This window comes from Mus caroli, unplaced genomic scaffold (assembly GCF_978045245.1).
Source record: "Mus caroli unplaced genomic scaffold, Mus_caroli_1 scaffold_13, whole genome shotgun sequence".
Classification (NCBI taxonomy): domain Eukaryota; kingdom Metazoa; phylum Chordata; class Mammalia; order Rodentia; family Muridae; genus Mus; species Mus caroli.
The window spans coordinates 53,363,887-53,390,000 of NW_028227268.1; the positions used below are offsets into that span (position 1 = coordinate 53,363,887).

At 51.6% G+C, this 26,114-nt stretch overlaps 2 protein-coding genes across 3 annotated transcripts; both read left to right on the forward strand.

Annotated features, from left to right (window-relative positions):
* Window positions 1–110: 110 nt before the first annotated feature.
* Wrap53 (WD repeat containing antisense to TP53) lies at window positions 111–17,848 on the forward strand. The gene is made up of 10 exons (XM_021177213.3): window positions 111–964; window positions 1,088–1,186; window positions 1,905–2,016; window positions 15,645–15,733; window positions 15,987–16,077; window positions 16,190–16,322; window positions 16,755–16,963; window positions 17,115–17,218; window positions 17,348–17,485; window positions 17,589–17,848. The coding sequence occupies exons 1-10, from the start codon at window positions 582–584 to the stop codon at window positions 17,833–17,835; spliced, it is 1,605 nt and encodes a 534-aa protein (XP_021032872.1). The 5' UTR covers window positions 111–581; the 3' UTR covers window positions 17,836–17,848.
* Window positions 17,849–19,341: 1,493 nt separating this feature from the next.
* On the forward strand, window positions 19,342–25,537 carry Efnb3 (ephrin B3). Of its 2 annotated transcripts, none has more exons than XM_085829875.1 (5): window positions 19,342–19,942; window positions 22,159–22,451; window positions 22,650–22,742; window positions 22,855–22,959; window positions 24,208–25,537. In XM_085829875.1, exons 1-5 carry the CDS (start codon window positions 19,821–19,823, stop codon window positions 24,525–24,527), a joined length of 933 nt encoding a protein of 310 aa, XP_085686001.1. In that variant the 5' UTR covers window positions 19,342–19,820; the 3' UTR covers window positions 24,528–25,537. The 2 variants fall into 2 exon arrangements, with proteins under 2 accessions (XP_085686001.1, XP_021033726.1); XM_021178067.3 differs by having other exon boundaries at window positions 23,386–24,422.
* The last annotated feature ends 577 nt before the right edge of the window (window positions 25,538–26,114 follow it).

Below are 26,114 nucleotides of genomic sequence, written 5' to 3' on the forward strand. Positions count from 1 at the left end.
AAATGAAGGGAGGGCGGGGGAGAAAGGGAAAGAGAGGAACAAGAAAGGGGGGGAGGTGGGGAGAAAGGAAACCTGAGGTTACGGGATTCAAAACAAGATAGTCAAGAGGGGCAAAAACTGTAGAAATTACGCGCCCTCTGCAGGCCAGGGAGATAGGCGCTTTAAGAATTACCCCCAGGGGTCGATAGGGGGCGCTCGTGTAGTTTTCACCAAGGCCCAGAGTTCAGACTACAACTCCCAGAAACCTCTAGGAATTCTTCAGCGCTTGATGGGTAGGCAAAGTCGTTCCTTCCCGCCTTCCCGCTCGGAATCGGAGGAGGATGCGGAGAGCCTATCGGAAGGTGGCTCGACTCCCGCGAGAGCAAGAAGCGCTGGCGGCGCCTAGCGACCCTAGGCGCTTGGCTTTGGATCGTTCCCTGGTGATTGCTTTAGGTTCGGCTTACTTTTTCCGGAAGAGGAAAGCGGACTCGGGTCTCTGCGCCTGCATCCCCGGGAACGGTAATGCAGTCTAGCCTCGGCAGCTGGTAGCCGGCTCAGCGAGGCTTGCCTGGCCTCTGCCTTCCGGGGGCTTACTCTACAGAATGAAGACGTCGGAGGAGCGACTCTTAGCTCCGGATAGCCTCCCTCCTGACCTGGCCCTATCTCCGGTACCCCAAGGTTCCCCAGCGGAGAAAAATACAGACTCTGAACCGGTGCCTCCGCCATGCGGTGGTGATGACCAACCCCAGCTAGCCACAGATCCCGTGGCTGGCTCGGTTGTGTCCCAGGAGCTTCAACAAGGGGACTCTGTACCTCTGGAAGTAGACTTTAATACTTCCAGTGAGTTGAGTCCTCGAATCGAGGAGCAAGAAGTTTCTGAACATGCGAGTCTTCCCGTAGAAGAAACGAATCGCCCCGAGTTGGAGTTAGGAGAAGCCACGGAAGGTGTGTCTGAGGAACGCGCTGAAGTGGATGAGGGGGACACGTAAGTGACACCGGAATCTGAGGAGCCTGGACCTGTGAGAACGACAGCCACCGGTCCTCAGCTCCATTTTATTTCCATTTTGCTCTGACGACCCACGTTTGCTGTTTCCCATCTCCTTTCCAGCTTTTGGACCTACAGCTTCTCGCAGGTACCCCGATACCTCAGTGGTTCCTGGTCCGAGTTCAGCACCCGCTCCGAGAACTTCTTGAAAGGTTGCAAGTGGTAAGTACGATGGGCAAGGAGATGGCCACCTTCGGGAGTTTCCTCTTAAAACGTAACCACACATACTTGGCCCCTTTCGGTGGGACGACAGTCTTGTAATCTCAACAGTTGGGAAATGGAGGCCTGGTTTGTCCACAGAGTGAGACTATGTCTTAAAATAAAAACAGTAACAAAGTTGGGTGCATGCCTTTAATCTCAGCACTCTGGAGGAAGAAGCAGGCAGATGTGTGAGTTCCAGGCAAGCATGGACCATGGGTCCAGTTCCAGGACAGCCAGGGCTACTTAGAGAATCTGTCTTGAGGGGAAGCAAAACAAAACAAAAGCTAAAATCAACCCCAGGGTTTCTAGAAGTTGCTAGGGAGCAATAGACCACGGATGAGTACTGAGGTCAAGGTTTTCCCTGCCCTTCCCCTGTGGATGCATACTGCCATGTATCGAATTGTGGATTTACCCCAGAGTGGCCAGCATGCTGGTCCTTTTTTGCTTTATTTTGAGATAGGGTCTTGTCAAGTTGCTCAGACTGGCCTGGAGGTTGGTCCTCTGCCTCAACCTCTCCAGGAGCTGGGGTTCCAGATGTGTGCCACCACTCTCTGCATGAGCTTGTTTCCCTAGAGCTGGGTGTCTTCTCAGGGACTCAGAGGCTAGCCATGGCCCTCGCACTACTACAACCTTGAAATTGCAGCTCTGTTTGGATTTTCTAATTTTCCTGTATTTTCAGGGCCCCTGACGGTTCCTGTATCTTGACCAATAGTGCTGATAATGTCCTTCGGATTTACAACCTGCCCCCAGAATTGTACAGTGAACGAGAGCAGGTGGATTACGCCGAAATGGTAAGGGTAGGGGCCGATGCTGCACCTTTGCCAGCCGTTGCACTTTAGAGCCCTCCCTGCAAGTGAAGACTGTGTCCATGGGTCACCTGTTGACAGACAGGATTTCCCCTCACTTTATACATCATTTTCTGCCTCGAATTATGAAGTCATTTAAAGACTAGTCAGGAGCCGGTGTTTTCTGTGACCTTGTGTGTTTCTAGGTGTTTCTAGAATGATTTTTCAAATGGTGCTGGGGATGTAGCTCAGTAGAGTGCTAGCATAGCATTGCACGCGAAGCCCATGTTTGAGCCCCCACACTGCATAGACTGTTGTGCTGCCTCACTGGTAACCACAGCTCCCCAGAGGTGGAGAAGAGAGGTAAATTCAAGGTCATCCTCAACTGCAGGACGCTAGACCCCTGCATTGGGCTGGTGTAGACACGAACCATGACTGAAGAGCTGGTTGTGTTTTTTGGGGGTGGTGTGCAAATGCATATCAATAAGTAAGGTCATTACACGGTCTAACAAACGCTCTCAAAGCCCAAGGTAGGCGTTTACCTCAGCCTGTGGCGAGCTATAGTGCACCAGAGCAGTGCTGTGAGACTCCATATCCGTTTGCTCTCTCCCTCTTTTCCTTTAATCTCAGCGCTTGGAAGACAGAGTTTCCAGATCTCTGGAGTTTGAGGATGACCTGGTCTATTGAGGGAATTCCAGGACAGCTAGAGCTATATGGAAAAACAAACAAACAAACAAACTGTGGAGCTGGGCGTGGTGGCGCACGCCTTTAATCCCAGCATTTGGGAGGCAGAGGCAGGAGGATTTCTGAGTTCAAGGCCAGCCTGGTCTACAGAGTGAGTTCCAGGACAGCCAGGGCTACACAGAGAAACCCTGTCTCAAAAAACAAAAACAAACAAAACAAAACAAAACAAAAAACTGTGTTTTGAAATAACCAAACCAAACTAAACCAAGTTGTTTTTTTTTTTTTTTTAATTTTTAAGTGTGTGTGTGGGGGGTTGTGCTTCAGAGCTGAGGGGGGTGGTCTTCGGGTGTCAGTCAGGCAGGCAGGCAAGAGAACATCAGGTGAGAATGAAAACTTGGTTCAAACTGGCTTCCATCAAGGTAGATGAGGATGCTGGGGAGGCTGATCTCAGGCAGTGAATGCAGTATAATTGGAAAATGTTTCCTGGTGTAATGTGATCTCCGGGACACAAGGAAGCATAATTACATAGAAACTTGATTTGACATGTCATTTTGTCATTTATTCCAAGAAGATGGGTTCTAGAGATTTAGAGCCTAAGGAAGGGTCTGGCCTTATCTTGGTCATGCAGATGCTATAGAGGTCGTTTGGGATATTAGCCACTTGTAGTCCTGGTTGTGGGAGCTTGGGGAAGCCCCTGTCTGTAAGGCTCATTTAGAGTACTAGCCACCTCTGGCCCTGGTTGAAGGAACTTGATATGGCTTAGCCCAGCAGATAACAGATCACAGGACTATTAATCACTTTCAATTCCTAGCTTTCTGGATGGAAGAATAGAGTCTTTACCTGTAGACACAAGGACCTTTGTGTTCCCAGTAGAGAGCCAAGCTGGAGTTGGTAGGTACTTTGAAGGCATCTGACATGGGTGCTGGGAACCGAACTTGGGTCCTCTGCTAGTTAAATGCTGTGAGCCATCTTTCCAGCCACCTCTTTTTGAGACAGGTCTCATGCTGGCTTCTAGCACATTATGTGGCTGAGGCTAGCCTGATTTCCTCCCTCCTTTCAAGTGCTGGAAACTAACAGGCATCATTTGTCATGCCCAGGTAAAAAGTTCGATTTTTTGTTTGTTTGTTTGTTCTTTTTTTTTTTTATATTTAAAATTGTTTTAATGCATATGAGTTTTGTCTGAATGTACATTTGTGTGCCACATGCATACAGGGCCTATGGAAGCCAGAGGATAGGTCAGGTCCCCTGGGACTAGAGTTCCAGATCACTGTTAGTGGTTATGTGGGCAATGGGAATTGAACCCCAGGTCTTCTAGAAGAGCAGTGCTCTTAACTGCTGAGCCATCTCTCCAGCACCCTTACTCCCCCACGCCTTTGAGAAAAGATCTTATGTAGAGAAGGTTGGCTTCAAACTCAAAGCAGCTGTATAGCCAAGGACAGCCTTGAACTCCTATCTGCTGGCTCCAGTGCCGAGGTTGTCTGCCTAGTGCACACAGACCCTGGTTGTCTTTGTTTTGTTTGTTTGTTTGTTTTGAGATAGGGTCTTACTATGTAGCCTTGGTTGGCATGAAACTGTAGACCATGTATGGGTGTTTTGCCTATATGTCAATACCACATGTATGCCTGTAGGGGTCAGAAGAGGGCACTGGAATTGGTCATAGAAGGCTGTGATCTGCCATGTGTGTACTAGAAGTTGAACCTCCGTCCTCTAGAAGGGCAGCCAGTGCTCTTGATCACTGAGCCATCTCTCCAGCTGCTTTTTATAGTTTTTTGTGACAGGGTCTTACTGTGAAGCCCTGGCTGGAATTCACTATGTAGACCAGACAGTCCTCAAAGATCCTCTCAGAGATCCTCTGTGCCTGCTTCTGGACTGTCCGCTTCTCCCCCGCTTGAGATAAGGGCTCATCTGCAGACTGAGCTTGGGCTCTGAGAGTAACCGAGGATGACCTTGGATTCCTCATCTTCATGCTTCAAGTGCTAGGATCACAGGCATGTGCTGCGACGCCTTGCTCGTAAACATAGGTGGAAAATCCCCTTTGTGTGCATGTGGTATATGTGTGTGCGCGCGCGCGTTCATTTTGGGACATGCAGAGGTCAGAACACACCTCTGGGTATGGGTCACTGCTTTCCATGTTGATTGAGACCGGGTCTCTCGTTCAGTGCTGCAGGTGAGGGGATTGTCTTGTCTCTACCTTGTGTCTTGTCATAGGGCTCTGGGATTACAGGCAGGAGCTGCTGCATCTGGCAGAAGCGGGTTGTAGAATTGTGGAGAGATGGAGTGAACTTGGTGGTTAGAGGTGGTAATGACAATCTGCTGAGGACACGGCACATGCTTGACTGGGAGCGAGTGGCGGGGGTAAACTGAGGGGAATGGCTGCGGTTCCAAGGAAGTAAATGCATGACATCATCAGGCCCGCATGCAGTGTGGATCCACGGCTTCTTCTCAGTCATCCTTCAAGCCAGGTTGTTGTTGTTGTTGTTGTTGTTGTTGTAGTAGTAGTATTGAGAGGGGGTTTATCTGTGTAACAGTCCTGGCTGTCCTGAGACTCATTCTGTAGACCTGGTTGGCCTGGACTCTGAACCCACAGAGATTTACTTACCTCTGCCTCCTGAGTCTGGGATTAAAGGCCTGTGCCACCACACCCGGGTGGTGTTGGCGGGGGCTGTGGTGATGGTGGTGGTGGTGATGATGGTGGTGGTGGCGGTGATGGTGGTGGTTTGCCTGGTAGGCAGGCACTCAACCATGGAGCTGCAGCCCTGGTCCTTGTCATGTTTTTTTGTTGTGGTTCTTTTTTTATTCAGTTTTAGGGACATTTGAGTTACACATCGAGGTTAGCCACATGGTAACAAGCAGCCACATGGTGGGGAGAGGAGCTTTAAAGAAAGTAAAAAGGCTCGGGAACCTTCTCCCACGAGTACCTGTCAGCATCTTAAAGACAGAAGAAGGAAAGGAGAGTCCAGCCTCTGCAGCCTGACTCAGAGCAGACGGAACCTCGTGGAGGCTCGCAGGAGCTTAGTCTTCTACTTTTTGTTTGTTTGTTTGTTTGATGTATTTATTTATTTATTATATGTGTGTATACTGTAGCTGTCTTCAGACACTCCAGAAGAGGGCATCAGATTTTTGTTATGGATGGTTGTGAGCCACCATGTGGTTGCTGCTGGAACTTGAACTCAGGACCTTTGGAAGACCAGTCGGCGCTCTTTTTTTTTTTTTTTTTTTTTTGGTTTTTCGAGACAGGGTTTCTCTGTGTAGCCTTGGCTGTCCTGGAACTCACTCTGTAGACCAGGCTGGCCTCGAACTCAGAAATCCGCCTGCCTCTGCCTCCCGAGTGCTGGGATTAAAGGCATGCGCCACCACGCCCGGCTCAGTTGGCGCTCTTAACCGCTGAGCCATTTTACCAGCCCCTTTGTTTTTGTTTTTGAGACAGGGTTTCTCTGTGTAGCCCTGGCTGTCCTGGAACTCACTCTGTAGACCAGGCTGGCCTCGAACTCAGAAATCCGCCTGCCTCTGCCTCCCGAGTGCTGGGATTAAAGGCGTGCGCCACCACGCCCAGCTTTAGTCTTCATTTTTATGATAGTGTCTTACTACATTGCCCAGGCTAGCCCCAAAGCTGGGCCTGTTCTGCCCTCAGTGACTATGACTGTAGCCATGTCAGTATGCCTAGCAGGCTCAGCAGATCTCTGTTGAATGTTCTATAAACAGGCCGTATTTTATGTCCTGAGGAATAGTTAGGCACAAACCAGGCATAAGTCCCTGTCCTTACGGAACTTATATTTTGTGGGGAGAAATGGTATTAAAGAGGCAGTAAAATATATACTGTCAGATGCCACGGGACAGATGAGGCGGGAAGGGAATTGGGACTGTAAGTGGCCGGTTTAGAGATGGCTGATTAGCTCGGACGTCGTGCTGCGTGCCTGACTTTATTGATTTCTTTTGTGATGTGTGTGATGTTTTGCCTGCATGTATATCTGTATTATTTGCATGTTGGGTGCACTCAGATGCTAAAAGAGGACATCAGATCTTCAGATTCTTTGGAACTGGAGTTGTAGGAGGTTGTCAGGAGTTAGAGGTGGTTCTGAGGAACCTTGTGGATGCTGGGAACCTAACCCCAGTCCTCTGAAAGAGCAGTGAGCCATCCCTCTAGCCCTGGCACACACCCTCAATCCCAGTACTTGGAAAGCAGAGACCAGTAGATCTTTGGGAGTTCAAGGCTGGCCAGGGTTACCCAGTCAGACCCCGTTTTAAAAACAATCAAAAAATAAAAAGAGTGTTTGGAGAAGCCCTCGCTGTTAAGGCAGCACTTAAGCAGAGACCTGAGGGATGAAGGAGCAAGTGAAAGTGGAGCCTGGAGACAGACAGACAGACAGGACAGTGAATGAGCGCAGGGAGGGCTGAAGAGCACTGGCTGCTCTTCCAGGTTTGATTTCCCAGTCTCACCTGTCAGTTCAAAGTGGTCTATACTCCAATTTCAGTTAACACCCCCCTTTTGTCCTTCCTTTGTAAACATCAGGTACACATGTGGTGCAGACACATACATGCAGCCAAAAAGGAAAGGTAAAAAAATTACCTTTTTTTAAAAATAAAAAAAATATCTTCCAGTGAGATGACTCAGCAGGTCACAGTGCTTGTCGTGCAAACCTCACAGTTGAATTTAATTTATGAGACCCATGAGGGAAGAGAGACCTGTCCTCGGAAAGTTGTCTTCTGACCTCAGGCATGCATCGCATTCACCTGTACACTAGACACATGCAGCAATAATAAAGACAACAGAAGGAGCTGTAGGAAGCAGGATGGCGAACCAGGCTGGGGGGAGTGTTTGACAGAAGGCAAGAGCTGCAGAGGCTCCACCTTCCTGCATCCTGGCCTTGAAGTATATGCTGAGGAGGGGAGTGTGAGCCCTGGAGTCTGCTCAGCTCAGGAGGGCCTGGACCACTGTGAAAACCATTTATCCTCTAACGGTTGAAAAGCAGGTGGCAGAAGTATGAGCTGCGGGCTCATCAACGGCCCCAGTACTTAGACACAGCCTCCAGAAACCACAGAGATAAATGTCAAGTGCTGCTTGGCAAAGTGCTGGGGACCGGTGGCTTTCTCTTCGTTTGCTTGTTAGCTAGACAAGGTCTCGTTCTGCAGCTCAAGAGTGGCCTGAAGCTCACAAGGCCCAAAGCTGGCCTTGAACTCCCAAATACTGAGATTTTAGGTATAAGCCACCACACTAGAATTGTATTCTCTTACATCTTTCTCTCCCCTTTTTGCCTCTCTGTGTGTGTGTGTGTGTGTGTGTGTGTGTGTGTGTGTGTGTGCGCGTGCGTGCGCGCGCGTATGTGTATGTGAACATAAGGCTTCATGCATGCTAGACAAGCACGGCACTGGAGCCACATTCCCAGTGGGTTATGATGGCCAAGTTTTGAATATTTATTCTTGAGAGTGCACGCTGTGTGCACAGGCACACATGTCACAGAGCGCACGTGGCAGTCAAAAGATAGATGTGTGGAGTGGTTAGCTCCCTCGGTCTTTCTGTGAATCCTGGGGATCTGACTCAGGCTGGCACACCCAGCCATTTTATTGGCTAGGCCACCTTGCTCACCTGCGATAGCCAATGCTGGTCTAGAATCACCCAGGAGATAAACCTGTTGTGTCTGTCAGGGAACGCGCGGGAACCGTGAGATTCCCCTCTCTATGGGTGTGGGTTCTGAGCTGGATAAAAAGATAAAAGTGGGGGGAGTCTGAGCTTCCCACACCTCTGACTTCTGGCCTGAGGATAATACTTCCGCTCTGACTTCCCTGCAGTGGTGGACAACTCCCTCGAACTGTGACCAAAAGTAATGCTCCCTTCAGTCGCTCTGTAGGACACTCTTATCACAGCAGTGAGAAAAGCAGCCACACCTCAGCATCCCTGTTTCTCATCCCTGTTTATGCACCATAATCCAGTCCCCACAGATCTGCTCTTGTAAGCATCCCCGCCAGAGGCAGCCTCTCCAGTGTCCCCTAGTCTGGAACACCCCAGAGCATCTGCAGCCTCTTACCCAGGTAACCATCTAGCACCAGGCCACCCTTCTTTCTAGAACCAGGAAGACTCCCAGAAAGGTTAGCCAGTCAAGATGGCACTCGAATTGTAATCTCGGTATGTGTGAGACAACACAGAGCCACCATAGGACTGACACCTGGTATATAGCGAATCCCACGCCAGCCAGGGTTACAGAGACTGCCTCAACAACAACAACAACAAAGAGACATACAGGGCTGGAGAGATGGCTCAGCAGTTCAGAGCATGGAGTGTTCTCCTGCAGAAGACCTAAGCTCCATTCCTGTGCCTGTGTCAGGCAGCTCATGGTTCCCTGTCAGTCCAGCTCCTAGGGATTCAACTCTTCTGGCGTCTGTAGGCACCCACACTTGTATGTACAGACGTACAGACACAGAGGCACTCAATGTAAATAAGTCTGTTTTTTTTTTTTTTTTTTTTGGTTTTTCGAGACAGGGTTTCTCTGTGTAGCCCTGGCTGTCCTGGCACTCACTTTGTAGACCAGGCTGGCCTCGAACTAAGAAATCCGCCTGCCTCTGCCTCCCGAGTGCTGGGATTAAAGGCGTGCGCCACCACTGCCCGGCCACATACCTCAATCTTACTAATCCCCCAAACCAGTGTTTCTCGACCTGTAGTCTCAACCCTTTGGGAGTCCAGTGCTCCTTTCAGAGGAGTCACCTGAGACCCGTGGACAGCACAGACATTTACATTCCAATTCACAACAAAATTACAGGTGATGAAATAGCAATGAAAATAATTTTATGGTTGGGGGGTTACCACAGTGGTATTAAAGAGTCCCAGCATTGGGAAGGTTGAGAACCACTGATGTAGTCCATTCTCTTGAGGGAACCAGTGAGAGCCTGCTAGGCCTGCAATCCTTTGGTGTGAAGAGGCTATCATCAGAACCTGGATAGGAAAATCTGGTTGCTGCACATGGGCCAGCCTGGGCGCCAATCCATTCTGAGCTGCAGAAACCTTGTCTCGAATAAACTAACAAGCAAACGAAGAGAAAGCCACCATTACCACTTACAAAGCAGCCCTTGCCATGCCTTTCTGTTGTTTCCGGAGCCTGTGTCTAAGTACTGGAGCCATTTGTGTGTCTAGAACCATTTGGTGCACGGTTTTGATCCTGCTTTTCCTTTCAGCCATTAGATGCTAAATGTTTTTTTACTGTGGTCCAGGATTCATGGTGCCTGTGTTTAATGGTGTGTCTTGAGTGCTTTTGATAAGTTTTGTTTAAAAAACAAAACAAGGCCGGGCGTGGTGGCGTTGCACGCCTTTAATCCCAGCACTTGGGAGGCAGAGGCAGGCGGATTTCTGACTTCGAGGCCAGCCTGGTCTACAAAGTGAGTTCCAGGACAGCCAGGGCTATACAGAGAAACCCTGTCTCGGAAAAAAATAAAATAAAATTAAAAAAAATTAAAAAACAAAACAAAACAAAAACCCTCCTTCTCTTTTGGACATTTGAGTTTCTAGGATTTTAGTGGCAGATATTATTCTTCAGATAGCCAGCTGGGTGTGGTAGCCAATGCCTGTGTAGTCTTAACATTCAGGAGACTGAGGCAGGGGGATGGAGAGGTCAAAGGGACCTGGCCTGCACAGTAACTGTTTCTAGATTGTTCAGTGCGTATTTCCACATGCTACGGTGGGTCATTCCCCTTTCTCTCAAGAAAGCCCCTTTCATTCCCACCCCACCTCCACCTCCTCCTCTCTGTTTTTTGTGGGGTTTTGTTTAGTTTTGTTTTTAAGACCAGAGTCTCACTTTGTAACATGGGCTGGTGTGGAACCCAGAGATGACGTGCATCTGCCGTCCTAGTGTTAGAATTAAAGACGTGACCTGTCATGCCCAGCAAAAAAAAGCTGAGGCAGGTTTTATATGAAATGTATGTAAACAGTGTTTGCACATGTAGACATATGTGTATATAGGTATTTCTTTGTATGTTAATGGTTTGTGATATAGAGACTTTGTTTTCCAATTGTTGTTGTTGTTTTCTATTTTTCTTGCTGTTAGCAGGCTATGTGTGAACTTGTTCTTTTGAAACCTTGCCGCCTAAGTATTCTCCCTGGCTTTTTCCTCACCCCAGTTTTGGGGTTCAAACTCTTGGCTTTATGCATGTTTATTAGGGCAGAGCTATGTCCTCACCCAGTTACTGTCTTTTTAGGCCGGGTCTTAGTATTCCAAACTGACCTTGAAGTTAGTTAGATCTTTCTGCCTCAGCCTTCCAAGTGTGGGTTTATAGGTTTGTGCCCTTAGCTCTGACTGGGTGGTCTCACTTTCCGTGTCTGAGAGCTCTGTTTGAAAACAGATAAAATCAGTGTAAGCAGGACTGTACAGTCTCGGGGGCAGTGTGCTTGCTCAGTGTGGGAAGATGTTTTGGATACAGCTGGCCCTCTGTCTGAGCTTCCACCATCAGACAACTGCAGGTCCAGAATATCTGAAAACTGTGGCGTCTGTGCTGAGCATGTTTGGAACTTTTCTTCTGTCATTACGTCTCCTGAAGCATCCCGCACAGCAACTACCCATGTGGCATTTACACTGAAGTGGTAATTAAAAGTAACCCAGAGATGGAAGCATATGAGAGGGTGTGTGTAAGTGCAGTGCGGATGGTGCAGCATTTTACATAATCTGTGAGACTGACCAGCAACAGGTTTTGGTATGTTGTGGCGGGGGCTTTCCTGGAATCCGTGCCTCCTGGGTACTTACTGAGAAGAGATTGGGTTATCATATCCCTGTGTGAACTATAGGTCCTTCTCCCTATGTAGTTCTCCCTCTTACCTTCTCTATTTTTTCACAGAGCTTTCTAGAACTCTCAGCTCTGCATCCTATTTCCTGACTTGTCATACCATGTGGTTCTGCCTGCCACGCTGGCCCTCTTAGAAACTTTGCATCTTTGACGCCCCTTTTCTTCACATTGGAGATGGAGGCATCCTCATCCCCCAGTGCAAGAGCCACGCTCACAAAGTCTTTCCAATTTCCTACTTGTGAGGACGTTGGCGCCTCACAGCCTTTCTGTGTCTCCATCATCTTTGTGGCCTCAGATAGTTAAGTCAGAAGCCAGAGTCTCATCCTGTAATCCTTTCCCTACCCTCCTGCATCATTAAACACAGATCTCATTAAGCCTGTCTAATCTTGCTAATCACTCCATCGCCCTTGGACTTTAATTCAGAATTCAGTTAATTTGGGCCTTATATTCCTAACAGTGTTGCCTGTCCCCAGATGCTCATGAAAACGTTCCTTACCTGCCGGAGAGGCGGCTCAGTGGTTGAGAGCACTTGTTGATCTTGCAGAGGACCCAGGTTCCATTCCCAGTACCAAAACGGTGGATCACAACCATCTGCAACTCCAGTTCCAGGGGATCTGACACCCTTTTCTGAGCTCTGAGGGCACTAGGCACACATGTGCACATCCATCGTTGGAAGCAAAGCGCTTATAAATGTGAAATGAAAATAACCGTGTAAGCCTGTGAGCTTGCCCTAGATGTCATGTCGAGAACACTGCTGAGCAGAGCAGGCAAGACCCTCAGACTCCGCTAGAAAGACGCAGTGAGGGGCAGAGAGGACCCCGGAGCACAGAGCAGGAGTGCGAAGGGGTGGACGGCTTTTCAGAGGAGGAAACACCTAGGCTCTGGGGGGATTTACATTCCATCAGGAGGGGCTACAGGGGAGGGGAGGAGTATCATTACAGAGCCGGCTCTTGGGAGGCCTGTGGCTGAGAATCAATGGAATTGCTATCATGGGGCCTGAGAATCAAAGTAGTGGCTATTGTGATTTGTTTGTTTGTTTGCTTGGTTGCTTTTCAAGACAGGGTTTCTCTGTGTAGCCCTGGCTGTCCCAGAACTCACTTTTTGGAAAGGCTGGCCTCAAACTCACAAAAAGGTCCCACCTGCTTCAGCCTTCTGGGTGCTGGGATTGAGGGTGTGTGCCAATGCCGTCTGACGGATATTGTGATTATCAATAGAGATGCTCAATAGAGATCAATAGTAGAGATGAGTTTTGCCGAGTAAATTACAGGTAGGAGCACATAATGGAAGTCTTGCTAAGGGAAAAAGGGCTGTGTGGAGTCTCTAAAATACCTCTGTGGGAGAATGATACCACAGAATCCCAGCTTACAGAGGGCTTGGGTCCAGTGTAGAGAGTGGGTGCATGGGCTTGAAAGTAGGGTGGAGGGAGGTCTGGAGAGCCTGGAGATGCTGAGGAAACACTGGCTGGCAAGAAGGCTGTGGCTTGTGATGGCTCTTAGGAGAGGGATGGAGGGGAGGAGACGGAACCCTGGAGAGAAGATTGGCAAATTGGTGTTGGGCTAGACCAGGAGTGGAAAGGGTGGCTGACGATGGGGTGCTGTCTTAGTTTGCCTTTCTGTGGCTGTGATTAGAATCAAGATTGACCCTGTCTACTTATTGGTTGTCCCCAAGCTCATATTTAGCCCCTGATCATCATATAGTTCAGGTTCACCAGCCGAGGATTGCATACCTACAATAGGCTGACCCTCCCACATCAACCAGCATTGCATCGAGGAAGTGTCCCGAGAACGTGCCTACAGGGCAGTGTGGTCTATGTGTTCCCTCAGTTGACATTCCCTCATTCTTGGAGTTCTAGGTTCCTGTTCTTGGCAGCTGAAACAAGTCTTATGGGTGCGCACTAGTCTTCCAAGCCTGTGTGGAGCCTGGAACAGCAGGTGCTGGGTCCGCTAAGGATCAGTAGAGTCTGAGGTGCCCGTGGGAATCTAAGTGGGGCTACCCCCTTTGCCCCCCTGTAGACATCTGCGTGGCCTCAGGGTGATGGGGTCAGGCTGCAGGCTGGCCTCACTATGCAGTTCTCTGAACTTAGTGTCTTTTCTCTTTGTTTCCCAAGCTCTGGGCTTGCAGCATGTGCCACCATATGTGGCTTAATTTTCTCTGTATTTCCTAGGCACACCGTTCCATGATTTTTTTATCTATTTTTCTACTAAGTTCTCTTCTTAATAATCTGTAGGAAGGACTTTTAAACAGGATTACACCAAGACCTTTGTAAGGTCTTTGTTGATTTCACCAATCATGACTTCATTTTCTACGCTGTCACCCTGTGCACCTATCATAACTTCAGCTGCCAACCTGATGGGAACCTAGAGTCACCCAAGAATGAGACCATATATGAAGCCAAAGGAAAAAATAGGGTAAACTGTCTTCCGTTCACTGTATGAATGGCAATACCAAGTTATGCCATAACAAAACACCGTTTCACAGCCAGTGAGCAGAACAGCCGGGCACAGACATAGCTACTCGTAATTCCAGCACTGTGAAGGCTGAGGCAAGAGGAGGCGCAACCTCTGGCTCTGTGAGATGTCAGTTTTTGCAGAGCACTCAGCCTGCTTACTCTCAGCAGCAGCATTTAAACATTCGTGCCTGGTGTTCTCTCACTTCCTGGCATCGCCTGTGTTTCGTTTTGTTTTTGTAGTCAGGAGGATCAAAGCCAGGGCTTTGAGCCACATTCCAGCACACTGTCAAACTCAAAATTATTTTGTTTTTTCTTGTTGTTTTATTAGAGTGTGTGTGATGTGTAGGTACGGGTGCTGTGGCAGACTTGCATTTTCTCCATCTCCCTGTGAGATGAAACTAAGGTCGCCAGGTTTGCACAAGCGCCTTCACCCACTGAGCCCGCCTGCCCCCACCCCCGCTCCTGTTTTTCTTTGTTGTTTTTGTTTTGTTTGGAGTCAGGGTTTCAAGTAACCCTGGCCTTTTCCACATATCTAAGAAGAACTTTGAACTCTTTATCCTCTTGCCTCTCTACCTCTGGAGTACTAAGATTAATGGATTACAGGCGTGAGCCACTTATGCCTTGTTTTATGTGGTGCTGGAGACCAAGCCCAGGGTTGTGTGGATGTCAGGCATGCGTCCTACCCACCCCAGCTACAGCTCCTGTCTTTCAGTTTTTGAGGCAGTGTTTTCCTATGTAGCTTAGGTTAGTCTGTAATTTTCTTTTTTTTCTTTTAAGATTTATTTTTGCCAGGCAGTAGTGGTGCACACTTTTAATCCTAGCACACAGAAGGCAGAGGCAGGCAGATCTTTGTGAGTTGGAGGACAGCCAAGACTACGCAGAGAAACCTTGTCTTTTTTTTTTTTTTTAAAGATTTATTTATTTATTATATGTAAGTACACTGTAGCTGTCTTGAGACACTCCAGAAGAGGGCGCCAGATCTCGTTACAGATGGTTGTGAGCCACCATGTGGTTGTTGGGAATTGAACTCTGGACCTTTGGAAGAACAGTCCGGTGCTCTTACCCACTGAGCCATCCCACCAGCCCAGAAACCTTGTCTTGATCAGAACAAGAACAAAGAACACATTGTTGGCCGGCCTTGATCCTCAGGAAGCGCCTTTGTCCACTAAGTCTTTCAGTCCTGCCTGTTATTCTTTAGGTATTACAGGCTGGCCTTGAACTCACGGCAATTCCTCCTGTCTCAGGTTCAAATAAATGCTGGGGTTACAGGCAAGAGACAGCTGAATAGAAAGAAAGGTCAGAGGTATTTGCTTGTTTGTGGCAGAAAAGATTGAGCCAAGGGCCTCATGCCCGACAGGCAGGTGTTGTACCACTGAGGTATGGTCACAGCCCTCATTTTGCTTTTGAAGTGTTTGTGTGTTGGCTGAGAATGTGGCCTGCTTAGTGGAGTCCCTGTCTCACAAGCATGAAGCCCTTGGTTCCTTCTCCAGCCAGGCAGAAGCAGGCTGAGATGACCCTGATTGGTTCGTTGTCTTTGGATTAGGGTATTATTTGTATCTTCTATATGAGTGTTTTAAAAAATGATGAATCTGCTGCCTTTTGGTGGCCCGTCTGGCAGTAGCGCCTGAGTTAAATGCTGGAACGCTAAGAGTTGTGCTCTTTGAGCCCCGAGTGCTCGCTCCTACCTGGATAGTCTCCCCCTGGCCTTAGCTCTCAGCATTCCCACATCTCTGTCCAGGTTCCTGTCCTTCGAATGGTGGAGGGCGACACCATCTATGATTACTGCTGGTATTCTCTGATGTCCTCCACCCAGCCAGACACCTCCTAGTAAGTGGTAATGGCCCTCCTGTGCCCTTCACAGAGGTCCCTTCCCATCTTCTCCTTACCCAGCCCACACACCCAGTTTCAAGAAGGACTCCTGGGAGGGAGGGAGGCAGAGAGGGAGGGAGGGAGGGAGGGAGGGAGGGAGGGAGGGAGGAGGCCGCGCTAAGTGTGTCCTTCTGACAGAAGCTGAGAGGGCTGGGCACTTGGTTCCCTTTTGACTGTCAGAGCCAGGTTTGAGCATCCGTGTTTCCCTCAGTGTGGCCAGCAGCAGCCGGGAGAACCCGATTCACATCTGGGATGCATTCACTGGAGAACTGCGGGCTTCCTTTCGCGCTTACAACCACCTGGTACTGACTTTTCCCTGTCCTGTCCAGCCCTGTGCTCGCCATGGCCCAGCCCTCCTCCTTGGCAGACAACTGAAACTTTGCAGGCCTGTCTCCAGCCCTCTCTCGCTCCTAGGACGAGTTGACAGCAGCCCACTCGCTCTGTTTCTCCCCGGATGGTTCCCAACTCTTCTGTGGCTTCAACCGGACTGTGCGTGTCTTTTCCACATCCAGGCCTGGCAGAGACTGTGAGGTGCGAGCCACATTTGGTAAGCCTCCAAGGTGTGGGAGATGAAAGAGTAGCTCCTGTGGGGGGCCTCAAGTGAGCTTGGGTACCTGTTGACAGTAGGCGCAAGTCCATCCGAAGGAGACAGCAGCCTCCTGGCATAGAGGGAGCCCTCCCCAGGCTCTTCTGTTGGGTTAGACAGTCATTGTACCACTGAACTTTAGAAAGTTGAAGGGGAAGGAGAGTCCCATTTCCTGTAGGCCTTTAGCTCTTCATCCCTTCCAGGAAAAGTGGGATGTGAGAGGGAAGAAGGGCGCTAGGCTCTTTAGGGAACTGAGTGACCCGGGAACCATACGAGATCTTCAGATTGCTTGTGACAAACATGGAGGCGGATTGAGTCCCAGCATGTCAGTGGAGGGTGGAGGCCATTAGCTAGGTAACACCCTGTGCTAACGTTCTCTTGTTTCCTCCACAGCCAAAAAGCAGGGCCAGAGCGGTATCATCTCCTGTATAGCCTTCAGTCCATCCCAGCCCCTTTATGCCTGTGGCTCCTACGGCCGCACTATAGGCCTGTATGCCTGGGATGATGGTTCGCCTCTTGCCTTGCTGGGAGGCCACCAAGGGGGTATCACCCACCTTTGCTTTCACCCTGATGGCAATCTCTTCTTCTCGGGAGCCCGAAAGGTATTGGTCAGAGCCCAAAGCATGTGGGTAGTCAGGAGTGGGGATGTCGTCTGTAACGTGTTAAAATGCGCCAAGTTTGAGGGACTCAGGGAGGCTGAGGTGGAGTCAGCGGAGACCGCGGCTGACTCCAGACCCCTGTTCTTATCTTTAGGATGCTGAACTTCTGTGCTGGGATCTCCGGCAGCCAGGCCACCTCCTGTGGTCTCTGAGTCGGGAAGTGACCACTAATCAGCGCATCTACTTTGATCTGGACCCGTAAGTGGCTCTGGCCCCTTGCAGGCTCAAGCAAGGTCAGAATGCTGCTGTGGGCTCTAGGCCCTCCATAGGAATGGCTTCTACCCCAAGGGTCATGCCTGTCTGCTACAAATCTCCCATCTTTCCCAGGAGTGGTCAGTTCCTAGTGAGCGGCAACACCAGTGGAGTTGTCTCTGTGTGGGATATCAGTGGAGCTCTCAGCGAGGACACCAAGCTGGAACCCGTGGTGACTTTTCTGCCTCAGAAGGACTGCACCAATGGAGTCAGGTCCTCATTCCCTGAAGGAGCTTGGGGCTAGGGTTAGGGAGGAAGGTGGATTTCTCGGGTATTAATCTTGAACTAGGTGCTGACAGACTGCTCTCTTTTCCAGCCTTCACCCTACCTTGCCTCTACTGGCCACTGCTTCTGGCCAGCGCATGTTCCCCGAGCCCACCAATAGTGGGGATGAAGGCGAGCTGGAGCTGGAGCTTCCTCTGCTCTCCCTGTGCCACGCCCATCCCGAATGTCAGCTTCAGCTCTGGTGGTGTGGAGGGGGACCTGACCCCACTAGCCCTGTTGACGACCAGGATGAAAAAGGGACAAAGAAGGACAGAGGCTGTGGGGATGAGTTAATATAAAGACTTTGTGTCACACTGGAGTCATTGTGTCTGTTCGGGGTGGCACGTGACTGGTGGTAGTAGGTTCCTTTGTCCGGCGGCATCTGTGGGGTCTGGCATATTGTTCCCAAAACCAGGGGCTGAGAGGTGGGACCAGGCAGGAGCCAATGAGGTGCTGAGCATGGTGTGAAGTCAAGCAGGTGGGGGTGGGGTCTCATGCCATTGACTGTGTGGTTGCTAGGCAACTTGGTAAACTGAGGAGCAAACCTGTTTGAAATCTCACTCCTGAGGTGGCTGCATCAGGGGTCAGAGTGAGCTGGCCTGAGCAGGGGTGGCAGACTGAGCAGGGGTGGCAGACGATTGAGTGTGACTGTGAGACTAAGCAGACAGTGACAGACAGACAAGTCAGTGGTGATGGCTGCACACCACCCTGTTTACCGTCATGCAGCTGCAGAAGAGAAGGGTGCAAGACACGGTGTCCCACTGCACCCCAGTAGGCAAAGGAAGGACACACAGGAAGGAGCAAACAGAAAAACAGCTGCTTCTTATTGGTCTCCCTCTAGACTGCAGCGCACGCTCGGGCAAGGGGGCTTGCCCGGTAGTTCTTCGTGCTTCTCCATCTGTCCACTCTCCCTCCTCCCCACACACCTTGTCAAATACCCAGAATGAGAGTCTTTGAAGAGATGCTGTCAACGGGGCCATGGTGGGGACCACAGTCAAAGGGAAAGGAGCAGCCTGTGGAGGATTGGGCTGGAAGGAGAGGAATGTCGCCCCTGCCGGGAGGTGCTGAAAGCCTTGCTTCTTACACCCAAGAAGGCAGCTCCTCCCTTCCCCCAGGATAATTGGAAACAGCCCTTCCTGTGGATTGCTGCTTTGGGGTTATAGGTACCCCCTTTCCTCTCCCAGTCTTACTTTTCTCCATGATCACCCAAGAAGGGCCAAAATTTACTACTCCCTGGTCTCTTCGTCTAATCCACAGAAAACAGTAAAGGGTCCGAGAAACCGTGACAAAATGAACCCCAGGAAAGGGGGAGTTCAGCAGCCTAGATTGTGTCTTCCGGGGTTTTCCTAAACTCCCCGTGTGACCTTGGGCAAGTCACGGGGTCCCCTCTCAACCTGGATAGCTCTACCCCCTCCCACTTCACACAGGTAGCCCATCAACTTAGCGTTACTTTGTGAAGTGCCTAGCCTTCAAGGTTATCATTATCCTCTCCAGACTGGCCTGGAAAGCAGCGGTGTTGTTTTGGAATGGGAGAGGAGCAGGCTGCGGGGAGCAAAGGGGGAAGGTTTTTTTCAGGGTGGAGAGGGCAAGAGCCTTTCTGGATGCTAGAGAGGAAGATTCCAAACGCTCGGGCAATCGGAGGGCAGGAAGGAAAGCAAGTAGAAACTCAGCCAGAGACGGACACTGCCAGAGACAAAGGGGGCGTGAGAGACCGTGCCGGGCAGCGAGGCGGGGTGGCGGACGGGAGGTGTGCGAGGTGAGGGAGGTGTAGGGGGCGTGGGCCGCGGGATGCGACGCCCGCTCCGACTGAGCTCCAGCTCCGGTTTTTCCCTCCACCATGCTCTCCCCCTCCCCGCCTCTCCTTTAACTCCCCCCTCCTGGGCTCGGGACTGGTTTCCTCCCTTAGCCCGCTGCCCTCAATCCCGGCGAGGCTGGGGCTCCAGCTCGGTGTCTCCTTCTTCGCTCCCTTGCCCGGCGCCCCATGTTGCCCCCGCCCGGCCCTCGGCTCCCCATGTCCCCCACGTAGCGGGGCGCACAAATCCCGAGGTGCGGCGCGTGGGCCAGGGGCGCGTAAGGCGCTTGCAGACGGCCCCTGCAAGGGTTCTTGTGGGGGCTGAGCGCTCTGGAGCCGGGGCGCAAGCATCGCAGAAAAGAGGGTCCTTGTGGGAGCTGGGGGTGACTAGCCACCCACCAGGGTGACTGGGGTTCCACAGCGTGGTAGCCACCCCTGGGGGTGAGAGACTTTGGGGGAGTTGGTGCCCCGCCCCCAGGCCTTGGTAGGGTCATGGGGGCCCCCCATTTTGGGCCAGGGGGTGTGCAAGTCGGGGCCCTGCTGCTGTTAGGTTTTGCGGGGCTGGTATCTGGACTCAGCCTGGAGCCTGTCTACTGGAACTCAGCGAATAAGAGGTGAGTGGTTGGGACTGAGGAGATCCCAGTCCCATGGTTAAGGGATATGGAAGCTTTGAGACTAAATGGGCTACGATTCTGAGCTGAGAGGGGGCTGGCAGAAGGGTGCTTGCTGTAGCACTGAGGTGAGGTGACAGGTTACAAGACAGAGCAATGATCTTGAGCGCCAGACTCCTAGTCTCACAGAGCTGGTTGTGGGTGGTGATACCATGTGTCAGGAGTTGGGAGATCTTAAAGGGGCAAAGATAAAGTTCACGGGCAGTGGGAGGGCAATGGAGTGGCTATTTGGCTCTGGAGGAGACCTGTGTCATCTGCGTTGAAGGGAGCCTGGTTAATGTCAGCTCTCAGGAGAGAGGTGCTGAATGGGTGCTGCTGAGGCACTGAGGAGAAGGACAGGGACACCTAGCTCCCAGGAGGCACTCGGTGTTGCAGATGAGGGGGAAGGGGGTTCAGTTTGGGGCTATAGAACAGCCCACCCAAGGTTCCTGGACTCTCAGTCTGTGTCCCCAACTGGTGTTCACAGCCAGAGGACTATTTGACCCTTTGGCTGAACAGTTTGGCAACTAGAACATGGTCCTGTCTTCCTGGTTTGGTGGACTCTTTCTGGAGGCCCCACAAAGCCCCCTCCTTCTCTCCTGCCACTGGGAGTCCTGAGGGTGCCACTGGTCTCTCCAGTCATCGCCAGCGACCGCAAACTCTCCCATCGGGGACTCCGGTCCCTGACATGCTAGCTTTGCTTGGAAAGAGGCCAAGGGTCAGTCAGTCACACAGGGCAGACAGAACCTCTGGGAGGCCATCTAAGTGATTTGTCTCCATGACATTTCCTATCCCCACCAGCCCAAGAGTTCTGTGTTTCAGAAACTTCCTCCTTCGCTGGGGCAGTTGTGAGAGGTCATGGGAGGGGGGAGTGGACCTGAGAGTTCATCAGGCACTTGGTCTTAACACTAGCCCTGCTCTTTGCGGCTGTGTGGTCTTAGGCATGTCGCTTAACCTCTCTGAGTTTGTATCTTCAGTCCTTACAGCTGTTATGAGGATTGGAGGCAAGGTATTTGGACATATTATGTACTCATTCATGAAAGGAGAGGTAGGATTGGGTTTTTTGTTTGTTTGTTTGTTTGTTTCTGTTTTTTGCTTCCTGGCTTTCCTGCCCTATTCCAATCTTGGTACCCCCTCTCCCTCCTATATCTCAGTGGGACTAGTCGGATCGCAAGCTCTCCCACCTGCCTGCAACTCCTGGCTGCAGTTTTGAGCACTAAGTATATCCTGAGGATATAAATGGGCTATCCTGTTAGGGTTGAGAGAGACAAGGCGTTGGGGCTTTCTGAGGTTCTTTTGGGTGTTGGGTGGGAGCTGGTCAGTAGGAGTCTGGAAAAACGCTGGGCAACAGCTTTGTGGAACCGGGTTTCAACTGTGGATGTACAGGCGGGGGCTTGCTGTGGTAGGCAGGTTGTGGCTGTGCTGGGCCCATCCGTTCCCTGGCTAACTGGGCATGGAGATGCTGCTAGTAGTTTGTGTCAGCTGTGGTGACAGAAGCCAACTACTTCAACTCCACAACTGGAGCACACTTTCCTCAGAAAGTTTAAGCCCCAAGGTGGAATGCAGGAAGAATGATCAGCGTGATTGGCATCTATGCGTCCATTCTCATCAGCCCCAGTTTGGTCATTGCCAAACTAGCATTTACCTCATGTCTCATTAACTGACTAACTTGGGGAGCTAGTCTAGATCCCAGATCCCAGGCCCCACCACCACCACCACCCCAACCTATACCTTGCCCCCTTTGCCCTGAAATTCAGTGGTGGCCTGGAGGAGGGGGAGGTTCCATCCCCATGGTTGAATGCCATGGAATAGTGAAATCACCTGGGAGGGGTAGGCTGTGTGGTTCCAGAGAGGCCAGCTCCTTGGTAACTGGCATCCTGTTGCCATGGCAACGGCACCGGTGATGGAGCGGGAGATGGCAGTGTGCATGTGGTGAGGGCGGGCTGAAGAGTGCATTTGGGCACACCAAGGGGCAGGAGACCTCTGAGCCTGGCTTCCTGCTGCTTCTGATGTGAGCTTGCAGAGCCCTTAGTTCCCGGGCTTACTGAACACAGGACTCAAACAAAGGCAATGGGCGGGAGCTAAGAATTGCTGTCCTAGATGGTTGGGAGTGAGAGAGGGAAAGCTTTGGGCGCCACACCCCTGACACCTCTTCCCTGCCTACCTTGTCTTCCCTGTAGGTTCCAGGCAGAGGGTGGTTACGTGCTTTACCCTCAGATCGGGGACCGGCTAGATCTACTTTGTCCCCGGGCCCGGCCTCCTGGCCCCCACTCCTCTCCTAGTTATGAGTTCTACAAACTGTACCTGGTAGAGGGTGCCCAGGGTCGGCGTTGTGAGGCACCCCCTGCCCCAAACCTTCTTCTCACGTGTGACCGGCCAGACCTGGACCTCCGCTTCACCATCAAGTTCCAGGAATACAGCCCTAACCTCTGGGGCCACGAGTTCCGATCCCACCACGATTACTACATAATTGGTACTGCCAGACGTCGGGCAGGGGCAAATAGAGTGTCCGTGGGATGGAGGGGGAGGAAGGTTAGAGCCATTGGAATCCACCACTGTGTATTCAGTAGGGCTCCCTTGGCATTCAGTCGTGCTCCCCCCCCCAACCCCCAGGGAACAGGGGAGGGCTGGACCTAGGAGTGATGACTTCTACTTCTGTTCTTATTTTCAGCCACATCAGATGGGACCCGGGAAGGCCTTGAGAGCTTGCAAGGAGGCGTGTGCCTAACCAGAGGCATGAAGGTGCTTCTGCGAGTGGGACAAAGTGAGTGGGGGACAGGGGACTCCTGCTAAGGTTGAAGGAAGTTTAGGTGGTACATGCAAATCTGGGGCAGTTCTCTCAGCCCCTCTCTCACTCACGTCTTAACCATCTTCAGGTCCCCGAGGAGGAGCTGTACCCCGAAAACCTGTGTCTGAAATGCCCATGGAGAGAGACAGAGGGGCAGCTCACAGCGCGGAACCTGGGAGGGACACCATACCAGGTAGGAACCAGGAGCCCAGGCACTGCTGCCTCTGCTCCCAGACCCCAGCTGCCCTGCCTTCACCCTCTCCCGCCCGCCCTCCCTCTCCCGCTTTGGGGGCGGCTATACAGGAAAGAGGAGAAGAGAGGATGGGAGGGTGGGAGGGAAGTGGAAGCCAAATGAGGAAAAGACTCAATTAGAACTAATTAGCCAAGTCACTGCTTCAATCAGTGCTGTCAAAGAAGTGGGGGGGGGGCACATGGCAGGGAGCTGGAGGCCGGACACCTGGATTTCCATCCCAGTTTGGGGGAGGGAATGTGGGGTACCTAAGGGGCCTGGGTACTGCTGGGGAAGCCCATGGGGACCCCCCAGGGCTGGGTGTACCCAATATCCAGATGGTTCCTTCAGCCCCTCCCCCTCTTTCCTCCTTCACCCCTTCCCTGCCAGGTGACCCCAGCAGCAATGCAACCTCCCGGGGTGCTGAAGGCCCCCTGCCCCCTCCCAGCATGCCCGCAGTGGCTGGGGCAGCAGGGGGGATGGCGCTGCTCTTGCTGGGCGTGGCAGGGGCTGGGGGTGCCATGTGTTGGCGGAGACGGCGGGCCAAGCCTTCGGAGAGTCGCCACCCTGGTCCTGGCTCCTTTGGGAGGGGAGGGTCTCTGGGCCTGGGTGGTGGAGGAGGGATGGGGCCTCGGGAGGCTGAGCCTGGGGAGCTAGGAATAGCCCTGCGGGGTGGTGGGACTGCAGACCCCCCCTTCTGCCCTCACTACGAGAAGGTGAGCGGTGACTATGGGCACCCTGTGTACATTGTGCAGGATGGGCCCCCCCAGAGCCCTCCGAACATCTACTACAAGGTATGAGGGCTCCTCCCACCTGGCTCTCCTCAATCCAGCCGTCCATGGGGTGCTCCTCCAGTGTAATTCATGGTATGAGGGACACCTGCGCCATGACTTTGGCCCCCTTTGCCCTACCAGCTCTTTGGCTCCTTCTGGCTATAGCCCTCATCTCCAATGTTAGGATCCCTTAAGACTACACCTCTTCCTGACCTCCCCGACTGACCCTCATTTGACTGTGGGCACTCCTCTGTTTCTGCCTCTTAGGGGAGGGGGGGTCACAGGCTCAGCCTCCCTTAATCACTACCCAGGTGTCCTTTCTCCCTCACCCACCCAGAGTGGGGGTGGGGACAGTCTGTCTTTTGGTTGGCACCTCTTTCTGCCTCTCACCGTTTTTCTCTTCTCTCTATTTCTTATTCTCTCTTTCTTCTGTGTCTAGGTCTGTTCTCTTCCTCCTCCCTAGCCTCCTCCTTACATCTCCTTTTACCTTCTCGGCTTCTTGTCCTTCCTGTGCCTCTCACGTGTCTCCTGGGTTGGGGCATCAAAGCATCTCTCCTCTTTGCTCTTGGCCCTTTCCAACCTTTCATACCAACTGCTCCCCTCTGTCTGCCAAAAACGGGGGCTTGCGGGGGGTGGGGAGGGAGATTCTGGAACTCTCCCCTCCAGCTCCAGGCATGGGCACAGGGCCTCTTTCCCTGCCTTTCTGTGTACTTACTCCAGCCATTTGGGGTGGTTACTGGGCCACAACTACTACCATGAGAAGAAGTGTCCTGTTGTGGCCAGTGGCTGATAGGAAGACATGAAGCAGTGTGGACATGACGGACTGGGTCTGATGCCGAATGGGCATCAGAAAGGAAGTGACTCGTTCCAGACAAGAAGTGACCAGGCCTGGACAGAAATGGCCTGGGAAGTGTCCGCAGCAGGAACTGGAAGTGCCTTCATCCAGAACAGGAAGTCGCACTTCTGAAATAGGAAGTGGTCTGGCTGGAATTCCAAGTGGCTTAGTCTGGGGAGGTGGTCCGGGTGGGGGTGGGGGCATGGGAAGTGGATGGTTCTTACCCTGTGGAGAAACGGGCAGGAGGAACTTCCTGCTTTAGGAGGAAGCTGGAACTTACCACTGTGAGAGGACAGATGTGGACTGAGAGTTTTCTTAGTGTTCAGTGGCACTTCCCAAGGACCCCTTCCCTTGTGCTCTGTGCGGTTTTTAGGACAGCTAAGATGACTGCCACCTGCTGTGGCAGGCCCAATTTGTCTTGTTCTCCCCTTACTGTACCCCAGTATAATCTCTGTTGATCAACAGAACTACCCCAAGAACCCACATGTTCTCCCCAAGTAACCAGACGGCTGTCTGGCTGATGCCTTCCTCCCTTCAAACCCAACACAGCGCCCTTGTCAGTGAAGAGGTGGTCCATGGACTGGTCTAGCTGATGGCAGTTATTAGCACTGGTTGCTGTTTCCATAGTGACAAGCCTATACCTCTTCCCGCTCTTTAGTGTGCAGTGGGCTGCTGCCTCGGTGTTCTCCCGCCTCAGTTTTATTAGATCAAAGCTGCCCTTGGCCACCATGTTGGCCACCTCAATCACCAGCCAAAATGGTTGCTTTGTCCACCAGAGGTCAAGCCATCTCTCTGGCGCTGTAGTTCCCAGCTCCTTCTAGGGAACAGGAAGTTGATATTGCCATTGGGGAGGTGGCGGGGTATGGCCGTCACCTCGATAGTTTTATTGTAAAAGGGAAATTTGAACAACAACAACAACAACAACAAAAAAAACTGGAAAAAAATAAAAAAAAACTTTAAAAGTTGACCAGAAGGCTGGAAAATGACTGGGCATGAATGGGGTGTGTGTGTGGGTGTGTGTGGGTGTGTGTGTCAGAATGACTTTCAGGCTGAGGGTGGGTCACTGGGAACCCTGGGGGCCTGGGGAAAGAACACTGGTTGGGGTGGTGAGGCAGGCAGTTTCTGGGCTCAGAAAGCTGAGGAAGAAAACCACCTGTAGAGAGGGCCTTCTGGAACACTCCAGTAGTGATATTGCTAATGCTGGCCACACGTAGGGGAGTATCATGCTATGCCAAAACACGCCGGAGAGGACACAGTCACCATTAGAAGCACTGTGGTACTAATGTGCACTTGTGGGAGGGTCTGTTCCCTACAACCCCTCCCCAGGATACTTGGGGAGTTTGGCTGTTGGGGATAGAGCTGATGAAAAAAATTGTAGGAAGACCCCAGGCATTGAGTGTGTCTGCTTATATACCCAGGCTCTTCTCCCCCAAAAGCCCAGGTGCCCATCCCCCTAGACTCTACCCCATTCTCAAGCCACAAAAGCTGCCATCAGGAACATCCGCTGGAGC